This window comes from Heliconius melpomene, chromosome 8, assembly GCF_056956725.1.
Source record: "Heliconius melpomene rosina isolate 202511_hmr_F chromosome 8, ASM5695672v1, whole genome shotgun sequence".
Taxonomy (NCBI): Eukaryota; Metazoa; Arthropoda; class Insecta; order Lepidoptera; family Nymphalidae; genus Heliconius; species Heliconius melpomene.
Window position 1 is genome coordinate 960,577 of NC_140396.1, and position 17,469 is coordinate 978,045.

At 33.8% G+C, this 17,469-nt stretch overlaps 1 protein-coding gene across 2 annotated transcripts in view; it reads right to left on the reverse strand.

Annotated features, from left to right (window-relative positions):
* Nucleotides 1-17,469, reverse strand: part of LOC146536602 (adhesion molecule nephrin-like) — a 94,243-nt gene that overhangs the window by 10,480 nt on the left and 66,294 nt on the right. For both annotated transcript variants that reach the window (XM_085188986.1, XM_085188985.1), the window contains exons 7-9: nucleotides 16,974-17,122; nucleotides 16,545-16,689; nucleotides 1,779-1,915 (exon numbers count right to left, since the gene is read on the reverse strand). In XM_085188986.1, coding sequence (XP_085045112.1) covers nucleotides 1,779-1,915; nucleotides 16,545-16,689; nucleotides 16,974-17,122 — 431 coding nt within the window. The remainder of the gene's footprint in view (nucleotides 1-1,778; nucleotides 1,916-16,544; nucleotides 16,690-16,973; nucleotides 17,123-17,469) is intronic.

A 17,469-nucleotide genomic window follows, 5' to 3' on the forward strand; every position in this document is an offset into this window, starting at 1 on the left:
TCGATCGAACGCCGTAATTCTCATGTGGCGTGACGCTAGTGCGGCCGGAGCCTTAATTACTAATAATGCTTCGTGAAAAATTCTATTTGTTATGTCTTAAAAGAAATAACTTTATAACAGCAAGTGTTGGGGCTGTTCTTTTTTTGAAATTCGCGATTTATGATTGTGCGCACGCGATTTTGTGGCAACGTGAAAACTTAATTTAAAATAGCTAGAAATTATTAGTGGATTTGTTTGGACACAAGTAAATTGGTGCTTGTGTGCATTTTTTGAGGTAAGGAACGATATGGTAGTTCAATTCCACTTCTCACACCTATTTAGAGCTACACATGATGAATTCTGAAGGCTACAAATTCAAAAGTAAGCTGACTTTAAGTACTTGTTGTTATCACCAAATAAATAAAAAATAAAAATAAACATTGCATATTGAGTGGCGGATCTTAACCCAGCGAGAAAATGAAAAAAAACTCATACGAGTATCCCCAAGCGTAAATGGAACTCTGAACCATTCTGTTTACGAAAAATGCTGCACCACGAAGCAAATACGATTTAATGTGAACAAATCGTCGAAAACAAATATTTTGCTAGAAATGGCTAATCAAATACTTCATAGTAACACAAGTTTCCACGTTCTGTAGAATAAACAAACAAGAACTGAGCTACAAATGGTAAATTTTATATGAGACCTAATTCGAAGAAGCCTAAAATAAAGCAGTTCTACTATGTTTTACTAAGTCTGTTGAGAGTAGTGGTGGCGTAAGTGGAGTAAGCGACAGGTTGTGAGTTCGATTTTTAATATTTTCATTACCTCGCTGTGGTAACAAGAAAAGCACAGAATGGTGGACAGTAGGAAACGAAAGTGTCTTAATGGGAACGGAGTGTGTGACATGAGGTTCGCAGGTTCCCTCTGTTTACCATGCTATATTCAGAATGTAACGTGAAGCTAAGGAAATCTATCTATCATTGCTAAACAATAGAACAATAGCGTAGTGTTAGTTAGTTAGTGTAGTATCTTATCGTGTATAACAAACCAAACTAATGAAGAGTCAAGACACTCCGTTCTCCACTTCCCACCCGAATTCACATTACGTATCGAGTGTCAGAACTCAATGGCTTCATCATAAACTTAATTAAACCAAAAAAGCACATAAAAGAGCTTTTAAAAAAGAACTTTTAGTTTACTCCAGCTTAATAAAAGCGTCTAATCAGAAAATTTATAGGTATAATTAATTAGTTACATGAAGGAAGCCTCTCCGAGCATAACAAAGTTTGTTTAGGTCCAAACATAATATTACTTGGTTGCCAACTTGTAATGTATTGTGGTGGAAGTTGCTAATATAGCCTCGGGCCCCTTTATTTTTGTTATTTAATTAAAAAAAAGAGTTATTTATGATATATATTTTTATTTTATTAGTTTTAATGTTAACTACTATTAATCCCATTCATAGCACAGGATTATAAGCGTGCGATTGTAAACGCGACAGGTTGTGGGTTCGAGTCCCATTCGAGGAAATAAAATTACTTTTTCCTCGCCTTATCTGGTAACCAGGCAAAGCGCGACGCAAGAATTGGGCTGAAAATGCGGGGTGCTCCCCAGGTTAAGTAAGTTAAGTTAATTTAAGTAAGTTTAAGTAGTGGGGAACGGAAGTGTCGTAATGGCAACGAAGTGTTTTACCATTAAATTTCCAGGTTCCCTCTGCCCACCCTGTCATGTGCGGGATACAGCGTGAGTAAGCAGCGTGAAATACAATAATTAATACTAAAAAAGACATAGTTACCCCGGTCCCTTTATAAAAAGTGAAATTGTACGAGGGCGGCGACGCGTCGGACGAACAAAGGAGCTCAGCATCCTCATCCTCTCTTAGAAGACGCGGCTCTTTTGGTAGAATCAACGATATTTGTGCTACTGGTGGATCTAAAATATAGTAATATTATTTGTTATATAAAATATATATATATATATATAAGCGTACCGTAGGGTAGGCAGAAAAAAGCAACATAAAGTTAAGGCAGTTCCCCCATCTTCCGATGAATTTATCGAGGCATTGCGTATTTAGTGCCGAAACTAAACGCCGGGTTTTTTCCTTAGTGCCAGAATGAATAAATGAAAATATAAAGAAATAATCATTAATTCCCACGAGTGAGGATCGAACACAGCCGTATTATGTTATTTAATATTTTGAATACCTCGCTCTCGTAACGGAGTTCCACTACTCAACACCCAATGCCTTCTTAATAGAACCAAAAAAAACTAAATAGAGTTCTTTTATTTTGTTTCCTTTTATAAAGTTGTATTCAAACTCACTACCTTCCTAATACTATTGCCGGTCACATCCGACGAGCTAAATAAATTCAAATGATTTTAATATATAATTAGTAGAATTAACAAATTAAACTTTTCAACAGTGTAACCAGTCTCCGCGAAGTTTCTTGAAACTCGTAGCTTTAAGTTTGTTGTTCAGTTTAGCGAAATCATTCGCGTCTTGGGTTTGTGTTATATTCAGATATTAATTAGATAATATACAGATTAATTATAAAAAAAAATCCTATACTAATGTAGAAGTTATAGTCCGTAACTTCATTTATATGGCCATTTAGACATAAAACGAAAAAAAAAACAGCTTCATGCTGCATCCTGCATATAGCAGGGTAGGCAGAAAGAGCCTAGTGTTTAGACACTCCGTCCCCCGCCTTCGTACTTTCGCCGAATTTTTTGAGGCTTTATGTGCTGAGCAGCATAACTATCTCCAGGCTTTTTTTTCTGCTTCTCCAGAGCGAATGAGTTAAAACATTTATTAAATAATAATCGTTACGCCAAGAACCAAACGCCACGATAGGTAATGAAACCCATACCCACCATATATATACATTCAGGTTATTCACATTTGTACCAGAAGTATTTAAAGCAGTATATATTTTTATGTGTCATATTTAAACAGCCTGTATAGCGTCAGCTGAAACTCATAACTATTAAAGTGACTGTACTGAGTCAATTAGCTCGGAGTTTTATTTCGTTGTTATCGTTTATGTTGCATTTGCAACAATTAAAAGGCATATGTTTAAATATACGTAAATACTCGTATAGTTTTTGTACATTTCCTTCCAAGCGCGGCGTTAAGTTCCGTCCCTCAACACGCAATTCCTCCAAAATTCGGCGGAAAGTAGGGATTTTTTTTTTAACATAATCATTGTTTTCTTGGCATATGCCCCATAAGATTTTATTTTACGCGTGCTAACTTACTACTATACTTTCTCGACTTATAACTTTCTCATAGTTAACTCGTATATTATAACAGAGTACATTTTCTTAGTACAATTCTCTCGCAGGTCCTTTCGGTGGATTGTGTCAACATTCATTTTGTTTAGTGACTTTATGGATTTAGTTAAGCTAGTTGTTAAATTTCTTTTTTAGAAAAAGATGATGTGTGCCAACTTGGTTACATGTTACTTGAGGTTATTGTAGCACAGTGGTACAGTATTGTAAGGCTGTAAATAAGAAAGGTGTAGGTTCAATACCTACTCGAAAGAATGGTATTATATAAAATAAATTAAATTTTCCCTTTTTTGTGAAACGAAGCGCAAGGTTAAGTTATGCGACACAGTACGTATCATTATGAGTTTTGGCAAAACAATGCAAACCCTTATATAGGGCGAGAAAATAAAAAAATGCCTTAAATAATTCAAAATATAATTTCGTTTTTAATCAAAATTAAATTTAAATAATTAAAAGAAACCTTTAATATACAAATATATAATTTACCATGTATAAGACATGTCTAGGCAGTAGGCAGTTTGAGTTTGAACGATGTAAGAAACTGCAATCATACGATCTTTTTATCTGACATTTTTAGTAAAAGGTCCACAACGTCCAAACGTACCGGAAAATTAACTAACCAAAAATATAATTATCACATTTTTTTTCAACTTCATGTATTTTTCTGTATGACAAGAAACGAAGGAAGATCGAAATCACAATCCCAAGTCTGACCCTATCATTAACACCTGTATATAAAACAAGATTAAAAAATCTCCAAAAAAGATTCAAACTCCAAAGCTAAAACAAAAACATAGACCTAAAGAATACCAACTCAAGTCCATCATTTAGAGTTGGAACTCATAAACTATTTGCATAGAAAACTTAAAATTTCCCACACTCATAACACAATTTGATAAAATTGATTCATCAAAACTCCTAACGGAGTCGACGCGACAACGTGACAGAACAGTCAGTTGGCAACTTCACACAAGTTTATCCCATCAAGTTTAAATATTATCGCCCTCGTCGGGTTTATTGCGGGTCTCTTGTGCTCTCGAGTGCTATAACTTTTTGATATTCTTTGTATATACGTATGTATTAAATATATTAAATTTATGTATGTTTGTGTGTATGTAGATAATTTGCTAAATTAATTATTCGTTTGGTCATTTGTACTAAAATATTGGATTTTTTTGGATGAGTTCACGTTGTGTCACGTACATAGCAGGTTAGAGGTAACCTAGGAGCTTTGGGCTAAGACACTCCGTTCCCCTTCAGAAGCAGAAATCTGGAGGCATTGACTCGGTAACAGAGCGAGGAAATGAAAATATGAAGTGTTTCATCACACCGATGAGGAAGCGAACTCATAACTATCGTGTTTACAATCACAGACAGTAAACGACAGCCTCAAACAATATAATATATTTTGCGTACATTTTTGTGTAACTGGAAATATTATAATCCCATCAAAAACATAAATGTAAAAAGAAAGCCAAGTTCTGTAATAAAACGTATGCTTCAGCGATAAAAGAAGTGAGATGTAAATGTATGCCAAGTTCAATGGTCAGTCCTGAGATTTATTTTTAACAATATAAAATATTTTATAACAACTGAAAATGCCCATTCTTCTTACAACTTGGAGACTTTATTTGTGTGTAATATCTGACTTGGCTAGTTTTCAAATTAATTTACATCGATATTAATGAATGTATTCAAATTCTATTCTATTGTATTCAGATTCTATTGTAAATTCATATGAAAACTAGCCAAGTCAGATATTACACATAAATAAAGTCTCCAAGTTGTAAGAACAATGGGCATTTTCAGTTGTTATAAAATATTTTATATTGTTAAAATTAATTTCAGGACTGACCATTGAACTTGGCATACATTTACATCTCATTTCTTTTATCGCTGAAAGCATATGTTTTATTACTGAACTTGGCTTTCATTTTACATTTATGTTTTTGATGGGATATCATTACTTTTTGTACAGAAATCATAAGTAGAAAGGTTTATAATGTAATCAAAATCAAAATATTCTTTATTCAATTTGGCCATTACAAGTACTTTTCCTATAGGAAGCTACTACGGCAAGAAACTCAAGAGTTGCTCTTTTTAAAACATAGTTTAGAGTAAGCGCTTCATAGGACATTTCTGTTCGCCGAATAAACCAAGTAGGACACCATTGTGATAATACACTTCTATCTATATCTATATATATAAAAGGACTTGTTCTCACTGACTGAGGTAAGACGCACGCACAGCCGTAGCCGCTGTGCGTAGGAACGTGAAATTTGGACAGATATTTACTTTCGTAATCTGGATATCCACTAAGAAGGGATTTTGAAAAATTTTTACCCTAAAGGGGTAAAATAGGGGTTCAAAGTTTGTATGGAAAAAAAATTAAATCGACACCGATTTTTATGAAATTTGAAATTTAGATTTTTAAAGGTATTAAATTGAACACGTGTTTCATCGTTTTCCAGAATTCTCCCTCTAAGGGTGCAAATAAGGGGTTGAAAGTTTGTATAGTTTTTTTTTTTAATCGGCACCAATTTTTATAAAATTTGAAATTCAGACTCTTAAAAGTATTTAATTGAACACATGTTTCATGGTTTTCTAGAATTCTTCCCCTAAGGGTGCCAATAAGGGGTTGAAAGTTTGTATGGAAAAATCTTTTAAACGCCACCGATTATTATAAAATTTTTAATTTATACTCTTAAAAATATTTAATTGAACATGTGTTTCATGGTTTTCTAGAATTCACCCCCTAAGGGTGCAAATAAGGGGTTGAAAGTTTGTATGGAAAAATCTTTAAATCGCCACTGATTTTTATAAAATTTGAAATTTAGACTCTTAAAAATATTTCATTGAACATAAGTTTCGTGGTTTATTTTAATTTATCCCCTAGGGGTGTAAATAAGGGGTTAAAATTTTATATAGAAAAATCTTTAAATTGCCACTGATTTTTATAAAATTTGAAATTGAGACTCTTAAAAATATTTTATTGAACACATGTTTCAAAGTTTATTAGAATTCACCCCTAAGCAATAAGCAAGCGAAGCTGCGCGCGTCCGCTAGTACTGTACAAATCTACTGCAGCCTTTATTTCGGAAGTAGCTCCGTACGTAGTTAAGCAAAGCATGTCTTCTTTAGAAGAGTAAGGATTCCCGTTTCGAGCGCTAGTGTAGATACTTAAATCATTCCAGTTACGACATACGTACTCTACTATAGTCTCGCGCAATTTATTAGTTTGTTGTATATCAATACGCTCAAACGAAGAATATGCAATAGCATGGAAGAGACAGCTCCCATCGGGAGGCATTGGAACAATTCGGTGTAAGTTCTTGTTTCAACCACAAGCAATTCTATTGAACGACTCATTGTTCAACATGTCTTGGAAAAAATATAAACAATAAGTTTATTAAGTGCTGACGGTACCAATCTGAATTGATATGATCCCAAGGTCGACTCCGTTCTCTGCCGTTTTCACAAGTGTTCCTAAAACCAGTAAAATCATGAAACTCAGGCCAAAAAAACCATTAAAATATGAGCGGCTTCGTACAATAAAATATATCTAATATAATTAGATATTTACTTTTTTATTATGGTCAATAATATTATGTTTTATTACTCTTAAGACGATATTTAATTATATATGAAAATAGATTATATTTATCTATGAATCTCGACTATAGTTTTTATTTTGTTGATAAAATGACAGTTGTCAGATTAAAAAGTAATTAATGTATGCTGCGTTTAGAAGTCTGATAAATTTATTATTATTTTATTTCTAATTTTATTATTTCGTTGGAATAACTCAACACGCAATGCCTCCAGAGTTTGATGGAAAGAGGGGAACTGAGTGCCTTAACATTAGGTTCCCTCTGTCTACCCCGCTATGTGTGGGATACACCGTAAAGCGGATTTATTTATTGGAACGAAGTTCCTTACGGCAGGCTTGGAAGGGATAGGGATTTCGCTGCGTGACCGAACTGAAAAAAATGTGATAGTAAAACCGTAAGAAAAATGCGTGGAATAAAACCGTTAAATGAGACGTGCGCAGGCGCGACAGTCGCATACACAGACGAGTAATGTATAATACCTTTCTCTTTCTCCCTCTTTCTTTTTTTAGTTGATAATTTGAATTACGATGTTTTTTATTTTAAGTAATTTATTTTTTCCTAAAATACTGAATTTTCTAAATACTTTCTTGTACTTAAATAAAAACAAATCAGCAAAATTTAAGAGAAAAATCAAGAAAACCTACATAAAATTGAGCACGACTTTTTTTGCAATTTGTGTCGATTCTACATTAGTCGAAGGACTCGTCGTTCGTCGAACTTCGTTCCTACCTGGTGTCCCACGACACCACATTTTGGTTTTTTTTATTATTTTGTTTAAGTATTTTTTAATTTTCTCTTTTTTTCTCTTATTTTTTTATTAACAATTACTTAAATTTTTACTGTTAATAATTACTTTATAATTACTTCTGTTAAGATAGCTGGTAGGCTGACAATGTTTCAAAATAAAAATCTAATCAGCTTCACTCTGTATCCCGCACACAGAAGAGTAGACAGAAGGAACCTAGTGTTAAAACACTCAGTAACTAGTAACCAGTAACCAGTCAGGTTTTACAGTCACTCTTTATGCCCCTGTGCCACGACTGACCTTACAGATAGTATATTATTATTAAATTTTATATATATACTAGCGACCCTCTTGCGGCTTCGCCCGCTTTAACTACTGGATTATTCATATAATGTATGTTTGCAAAGCACTTAAGATAATGTGAAAATTAATTAAACCCTAATGCCGCATTTTCGTAGTTTCAATAAGGATTTTCCAATTGTTTTACACAGCAAGGATTTTTTAGTAGGTAGCGTAATTTTAAATCTGTGCTACTAATCTTTTCAAGTACTTATTAAAATATATCTAAATGACTATTTTTAGATAGTTAAATGACTATTTTTAAACGGAACAAATTAGCAACAAAAACCTTCCTACTAATAAGTTATTAGTAATAACTACTACAAAAAATATGAAACCAAATATATCGCGCTGAAATAATACATTCAACTCGAATTATCCAATACGTGCAAACGATGAAATTGAAACATTCTGTCCCTGATGAAAAGCAAGCACTACGTGGCTGCCTGTGAGGAAAATTAAAGAGAATGCATCGGCCAGGAATCAAACCCGGGCCGCCCGCGTGGCAGGCGAGCATTCTACCACTGAACCACCGATGCGTGTAAGGCAGGCGGGCGCGGCGGACGCATGGCGAGTGGCGAGCCGTTTCGCAGCAAGGATTTTTTGATATTGTAACAACTTCTAAAGTATTTATTAAAATGAAAAACAGTTAAAGACAGTTTTGATCTACATTAAATGGCCAACGTAATTAATATACTTATTTATATGTTGAGAGTAAGGGATAAGTGAAACTTGAGTAACATACAGCTGATGTGTCAACGGCGGGATGTGTCAACAATTAAATGCGTTTTTCTGTAAAACTATTCGCAATTTCGAAAAAGTGTAAAAAGCAAATTTTATCTTCATTTAACGTAGAAAATTAATAAAGTATTTTAAAGGATAAGGATTAATACCATTATGGAAAAATATGGCTCACAATAAAAAATATATTGAAATTGCGACCCGCTCGCGGCTTCGCCCGCCTTAACTACTGAATTATTCATATAATGTATGTTTGCAAAGCACTTAAGATAATGTGAAAATTAATTAAACCCTAATGCAACCCGCATTTTCGTAATTCCAATAAGAATTTTCCAATTGTTTTAAAATAAACACAAATAAATAACACAAATAACAGAAAACTTAAACGAAAGAAATTATAAACAAAAACCTACCTACTAATAACTAATACAAAAAATATGAAACCAATATCGCGCTGAAATAATACATTTAACTGAAATTATTCAATATGTGAAACGCATCTAAATTTTCTTTGCTATAGAGGCAGGCGAGTTTTTTTTTCGAGCTTGTTTTCGAGGCACTACGTGGCTGCCTGTGAGGAAAATTAAATAGAATGCATCGGCCGGGAATCGAACCCGGGCCGCCCGCGTGGCCGGCGAGCATTCTACCACTGAACCACCGATGACTGCTCATCACGCGCTTGTGTATAAATAAGCAAAACGTCGCGAGGCGCGTTTCGCAGCAAGGATGTTTTAGTATTTTAACAACTTCTAAAGTACTTATTAAAATGAAAAAACAGTAAAAGACAGTTCATCTACATTAAATGGCCAACGTAACTAACATACTTATTTATATGCTGAGAGTAAGGGATAAGTAAAACTTGAGTCGGCACAGCTGATGAGTCAACGGCGTGATGTGTCAACAATTAAATGCGTTTTTCTCTAAAACTATTCGCAATTTCGAAATAGTGTAAAAAGCAAATTTTATCTTCGTTTAACGTAGAAAATTAATAAAGTATTTTAAAGGATAAGGATTAGTACCATTATGGAAAAATATCCCTCACAATAAAAAATATATTGAAATTACTATTTTTAGACAGAAATATGATCACTACACGTTATCCTTAAAAGATAAAAATATGCTCTCGCGGACTTTTTTGTAGATCTTATTAAGAGGAACAATACTCCAGTACATTTTTTTCATGTAGTACTTACCATTAGAGCAGCGCATGCGCGAAAGTGCCTCAACGGGTAGGACTTTATACACATTTATCGTATTTATGTTAATTTACATAAGAATGTACAAATAATAAACTACATATAAACCTTCTACGAAAAACACTCGACTTAATGGTGAAGACCGCATTAAAATCCGTTGGGTGGTTTAGAAGAAGAAGAGTTAGAAACAACAGACAGACACGAAAAGCGACTTTGTTTTATAAGATATAGGATCTATCAATATAATTACTTTTTAAAAGCTTTTATTTATATTTATTTTTTAGTGTATTTTTTTCTGTTTTAGGATTCTGTACCTCGAAAGCAATAAAACAGAACCCTTATAGGACTTAGTACTTAAATATTGTAATAATAATTTGTTATTTGTTATCATTGTGCCGATAGTGGTTTCGGTTAACGGTTTAATAGCGAAAAGCCTCGACCAACACCTTAAGAGGCTATCGCTTAGCTGTTGGATCAAGAACCGGATACAGAAGGCAGTAATACTTGAGACGGCACGTATTGTGCGGAGGTTCCTCTCTCTGGAGCCCTAGCCACCGATGGCTTGGACCCTTGTCCTGCCCTCGGAAGAGTGGTTTTTTTATATTTTTAAATGTATCTTTTTTATAATAATTTATATTTAAAAATGTAAAAGTGATTCACTAATTTAATAAAATTTCTTCAGGTATTTAATATCAAATACGTTAATCGACTATGCAAATACCCTTAGTATAATAAGTACTAAAATGTTTAAATTATCTATATATATAAAAGGACTTGTCCTCACTGACTGAGGTAAGACGCACGCACAGCCTTAACCTCTGATGGTAGAAACGTTAAATTTGGACAAAAGTTTACTTTCGTAATCTGGACATCCACTAAAAAGGGATTTCGAAAAATTTTTACCTTAAAGAGATGAAATAGCGGTTCAAAGTTTTTATGGAAAAAAATTTAAATCGGCACCGATTTTTATGAAATTTGAAATTTATATTTTTAAAGGTATTTAATTGAACACGTGTTTCATCGTTTTCTAGAATTCTCCCCTCTTATTATTCCCCCCCTAGAGAGAACCCTTAGGGGTGCAAATATTCATAAATTTTCATAAAATTTGAAATTCAGACTCTTAAACGTGTATAATTAAACATATGTTGTATGGTTTTCTAGAATTCACCCCCTAAGGGTGCAAATAAGGGGTTGAAAGTTTATATAGAAAAATATTTAAAACGCCACCGATTATTATAAAAATTGAAATTTAGACTTAAAAATATTTCATTGAACACATGTTTTATGGGTTATTAGAATTCACCCTTAAATAGGCAAGCGAAGCTGCGCGCGTCCGCTAGTAATAAATAATAATGAAGGATGTTAATCCATTTATTATATTTTTATATTTTTACGTGAAGCCCTTGAAGTCCACATGATGGCAGGCTTTCTCAGGACATAAATTAGAGTCATTTTCAGCTACAAATGGAGACATATCTTATCTTAAAATATACTTGAAAGCATCGTGTTGTTTGAGATGGCTTACGTAAGTAATAGTGAAGTTAGTCTACAAAATAAATAAAGTATTTACTAACGCGTGACATAAATTAAAGCAACATATGTATAAATAATGCATTGCTCTTATTTTGTTGGCAGGCGCTATGCCTAAAAATCAGTTATCATTAACTTTGATTGCTATGCTTTCATTACAGGTGCTATAAGTAAATGTTCCTAATTGAATCTATTTATTGAAAAATTATAAGAAAATATTTTAAAAAATACTATTTTCGGATTTTTCCCTTGACATACACCCAATTACTTAACCGGATGCTAAATATCACCATTCTAGATCATCTGGAACTTGGTTAACATTAAGGTCTATAGGTCAGTCACCCCCCTAAAAATTTACGATTTTTGGACGTCATTATCTAAATAACTGTTTGAGCTGTGTTTATGAAATTTTATGCACGCATACAGTTAGGGGGTCTAAATATTTGAGCCCAATATGACAGCTTTAGGTGGAATAGTTTTTGAGTTACGAATAGGTAAAAAGTGGTTTCAAATGGTTCGTGTAAAATAACACACGGTGCTGCTCGCCAGTTCTGAAACCCAGAAACTTGGCACGCGCTCCGCGCGTTTTAAATATATAAAAACTATAAAACTGAAAAATTTTAAATCCTTTAAAAGGTTTTTTGAAGTGAAAATATAATGGCGTTAGCAACATAATGTGCCCGATAGTGAGAGTGGAAGTTGGCAGCTCAAGCACCGGAACATCGCTATCTATGCTACTTTTGATGTATTTTACGCGTTTTTTTTTTCAAATTACTTTGTTGTTCTTTGAGATTCAATTTGAATCAACTTACATTTTTGGGATTCGTATCTAAAGAAACAAAAATGGACTCTTTATATGATCATTTTTTTGTCTGTCTGTATGTTCATCTGTCAAGGCCATTTATCTTATGATCCTGTAGCGCGATCAAGCGGAAGTTATTATAAGCATATTATATACTATTGTATATAATAAGAGCTTTAATTTAATAGAAGTTTCTAAATGAAGGCAATTGACAAGACAACGTTTATTGCAATTGTTTATAGTTTACTGAACTTTGTCTAAAAATCACCGTGCAATCAAAACCTGTTCTTACTGTGGTCCTACGAAAAAATAAAAATCTACAAAAAATGTATTTTGCCTCGTTAAAACCATCTAGACCAGTGCGGCTTCGAATCTCGTTACTTAATTTTGTATATACATTTTCTAATTGTAGTATGTAATCTCCAAAATAAGTTTAATTTAAATGTAAAAATTGTTTAATTTAAAAACAAAAGATAAACTAATTTATTTGTATTTATAACAATTCATAGCCTTTTTATTCTGAGTAAGTGTATGTTAAATAGCCGTCCTTAGCGCGCCACCGTTTTACTTTACACTACCCCGAGTGGGTCACTCGAATCGACAACCATCGCGCTTACAAAAACAAAATAACATATTTATTCACATGTCATACCATCATCATTGCCCCGGCATATGCACAAAATCGATTGCAACAAACAAAACAAATACAAAAAAATCCACAAAATTTTATTTTCCATACAAAATTTCATACATTCGATGAAAGTTGTACCGGTGCCGTACTGGAACACGATCGATGCCCAGAGCTGGCGTCCTGCCATATAATATACTTGACGGAGCTGTTGCGATAGAAACGTATTTAATGTTGGAGAAATAACATATTATTATTAAACCTTAGGAGAGCTAAGTAGTAAATATTATGACAGAAAGTTTTCTATTATTTCTATTTCCAAGATAAGTAAAAGTGTGTTTTATTTGAATTATTTTAGCGGATTTTATTCCGCCACTTAGTACGCAATATCTCGAAAATCGGATAGTGTATGGGGAATGGAGTGCCCTAATTTTAAGTTCACTCTGCATCACCTACTATATGCGGGAAATGGCGTGAAGCAGATTTATTTTGCGCGATTCTAGCTGTGTTCCAGTCAATACACCTTTAGTGGATTTGAAGGGCACACTTGTGCCTCCGCGCCACGACTGGCCTATAGTACCCGTAGTTTATAAATAATAATAATGGTAATCACGGGAAACCGCTGGATGCTAGCAGCTCATGACCGATCGACGTGGAGATCCTTGGAGGAGGCCTATGTCCAGCAAAGGGCGTCGAAAGGCTAACATGTATACGTAGGGGAGAGCGGGGCCAAAAGTTCCGATTTTTTTTTAACCTCAAATATTGCTACGAATACTTGATTTTAGTATTTATACAATATAATCAATTTCAACTTACATATCTAGACTTGCAATTAAAACAGTAATTTGGGGTATTCTTTGTAAGACTTTTTTATTATGATTTTTTTTATGACTGAAGTCGGAAAGTAACAACTTACCCCGACTTGGGGCAAGTTGTTAACAGACCGGGGTAAATTGTTACCATATTTTTAAAGCTATTATTTGCAAAATAGAAAACAATAAATAATCGAACAAAGCCTGTTTATTTAAGGAATAATCAACAGTATCATTATAACTAAGAGGCGCAAAAGCAAATCTTTTTTAACCGACTTCTGTAAGAAAAGGAGATTATCAATTCGACTGTTTCTTTTTTTTATGTATGTTACTTCATAACTTTTGATTAGGTGAACCGATTTTGATGATTTTTTTTTATTTGAAAGGTAGTGCTTCCCATGTGGGAACTAATTTTTATTTGGTCTATTTTTGACAATGGTATCTATGAGAAAATCACATAAGTATTAAATTTGTATTGGTACGTTTGCGACAAAATGACGAATAACTCCCATCTACTCCCATTCCCACTCACATTCTACTCCCATCTCATATCACGCCAACCGATTCTAATGATTCTTTTCTTATTTGAAAGGATACACTTCAAGGATAGTTTGATGAAAGTTTGGTTAGGTTCTGATTATAAAATCCGGTCAAAGTTACGAAAATTTGTTTTTATTTTGGTAAATATTAATTATACTAGAATAGTTACAAGGGAAAACTTTGTTAAAATTATTGTCAGAAGTAAGATTCCCCATCGTTGCATTTCTTTTCAACCAACCTCAAAAAAGAAGTTTTCATTTTCAACCGACTTCAAAAAAGGGAGAGGTTCCCAATTGGCCCGAATATTTTTTATGTATTTTCTTGTTAATATACCAAAATGTTAGTTTCCACAAAAATAATATATAATTGAGTCAAGTATTACATATCACATCAGATGCCACTCGTTACCAACCACTACCACCACAACCAACACTCGTTTAAGAAGTATCCTTTTAAGGTTACTTATCACTTAAAATCGTAAAAAGAATTAATTTTGAACAAAAAAAACCGAACCGAAAAACAACGGAACTAAAAAGTAAAAGATAATTTTACATAAAATAAAACTTATTTTGATTTTGTTAAACCAAAATAATAAACAAAAATTTATATATGTATATGTAAACTTTGGTAACTTTGGTAACAGTTTTTATCTTATTCCTGCAATCTTTGAAAACTACATCCGCTGCTTTTTGCATCAACTCATATGACACATAACCTCGAGTTGATTTCCGAGCATAAGTCCGCATGTTACTAAATTACAATATTTTTTAGTATGAAAAATTACAATATTTACATCCCATTATTGGTACAAATGAATTGGCGAAAGTTTTTCGTCACAACAACAGGTCACAACATGCCCCAAAAAAAGGGAACATCTAGCCCCAAAAACACGTGTTGAAAAAAAATAAATATAAATAAGATATAGAAAACATAAATAGTTTACAAATAATATTCCGAAATAGAAGGTAATATAATGTAAAAAAAAACACTAACATACTCGAGGTTACTCGTTAAAATTTGTGAGATAGACCAAAAATATGAAATGCAAAAATATTTACAATCGTGCACCAACGACACCCGTGTGCTATTCCATTGGTTTCGGGTGCCACTGGATTGTTCATTATGCTGGCCATGGGTGCGCTGTCACATTGCATTTCACTATATGTTTACTAAATATTCCTTTCACTTTTCTCCGCGAAATTATTTCCATCGGAACAACTTACCTCAGTAACTTTTAGCCCCGCTCTCCCCTATACGGTAATACTCTCTTGTTACTGAGTAAATGCGCAGACGAAACTATTGGACCTAGATAAATTTTACATGTAATGGAAGCGCTGAGAGGAGATTTTTTAAAATTCTTATGGGAACGGAAAAAAACCGAATAAAAAAATTACCTATTTGAACGTCAATGCCAACAAAACGCAGTTTTTACTATATTCATTCCACATACAAAATTAAATTCCATGTAAAATATTTTAGTCTCCACCAATACTGGTCACTAGCACTTGGCTCAGTCTGGCGCTTAAAAGAAACGTGCTGAGCATAAGTAACTAAAGCGAGTCGAGTAAAAAATAAAGTCGAATTCTTTCTATTTTGTCCAATATACTCTCGTATAGAAAAGAAGGAACAACGTGCCTAAATTACAATATGGTATCGAATGGAAATTGTATTTTCTAGATATTTTTCAAAAATAAATATATATGTATATGAGGCCAGTCGTGGCGCAGGGGCGCAAGCGCTTGTAAGCGCGACAACTTGCTGGTTCGATTTCTATTCGAGGAAATGTAGTATTTAATATTTTCATTTTCCTCGCTCTGGTGACGAGGCAAAGCCCCGCGATGAATTTCACTACTCAAGACAATGCCTTCAGAATTCGGCCTAATGTGGGGAACAGAAATCTTAATTGGAACGGAGTTTCTTAACACTAAGTTTCCAGATTCCCTCTGGCTGCCCTACTATGTGTGTCCAGCGTAAAACTGCAGAGGGAACGTGCAAACGTGCAAACAAAGTCATTCTGTTCCCATTAGGACAATTCCGGTCTCCAGTTCCCGCTGAATTCCAGACGCAGAGCGTGTTGAGTACTCAACACCGTACTTTTCCTAGTAACCAGAGAAAGAAGAAATAAAAGTGTTAAATATTAAATTTCCTCAACTTTTGTTACTAACTTTTTCACTCAATTTTCAACTAACGAAACGCAAAGCCACGTTTTGTTCTATGACCAGAACGATTAAATAGATCATGTCCAAGAGTGGAAATCGAATTCACGACCGTCGAGTTTAGAATCAGACCTTATATTACTACAGCCTCAAAAAAAACCAATACTCACATAATACTTCCAAATTAAGAAGATCTTCTAATGTGTACGCTGGGAACCAAGCGTTGGATACGCGACATACTAGCTGCCTTCCACTGTCTTCTCTCCGCACTCTCCACGTTAATATACTTCTAGTGACTTCACCGTCTACTTCCACCTGTTGTATATAAAGCATTATATGGGTGAATTAAGTATTTAGAGAAAAATATATTGTTATTACACTAAATTCTACTAGTGCTATAGAAATTATTTAATATTTTCATTTCAACACGTAATGCTTCGAAGCATTTGGCGGTAGGTTAGGAACGGAAGTGTCTTAATGAGATATGAAGTATCTAACAGTAAAATACAGCGTGAAGCTAAATACATGATATAGATAGTGTCCTAACATTATTTTATATTATTCTCTCTACCTTAAAAGTTACACAACAAATAAGTCACCTGAGTCAAAGCCGAATCGATTCTCTGTGAATTAATAAACCAATCGATATTAGGTGCAGGTTTAGATCCCCTCGTGGTGCATACGAACGGTCGTTCGTGGCCAGCTCTTGTGGGTCCGCCGCCAGACACTCTGATAAATTGTGGTTTCACTGCGAAAATAAAAGTAAATAAATATTTTATACATTTTCATCGAAGAACAAAATAAAAGTAATTAAAATATAGGTGAAGTGCTAGTGGGGTTCATCCACTGAGGTTTCCGTAGCGATTAGGAAGTCGGTTTCTTTAAGTTTGCGGGCGTATGTACGCATTCTTTTTTCTGTGATATATGTACCCATAAATTACTAATTTTCGGATTATTCCTTTATTTGTACTGTTCTCACTTCCCGCAATTTTCATTATTCTAAATCTTTATTAGTTAGGCAAAGGAAATCAGCGTTAAGATACTTCGTTCCCATTAGGAGACTTCCGTTCCCCACTTTCCACCGAATTCTGGAAG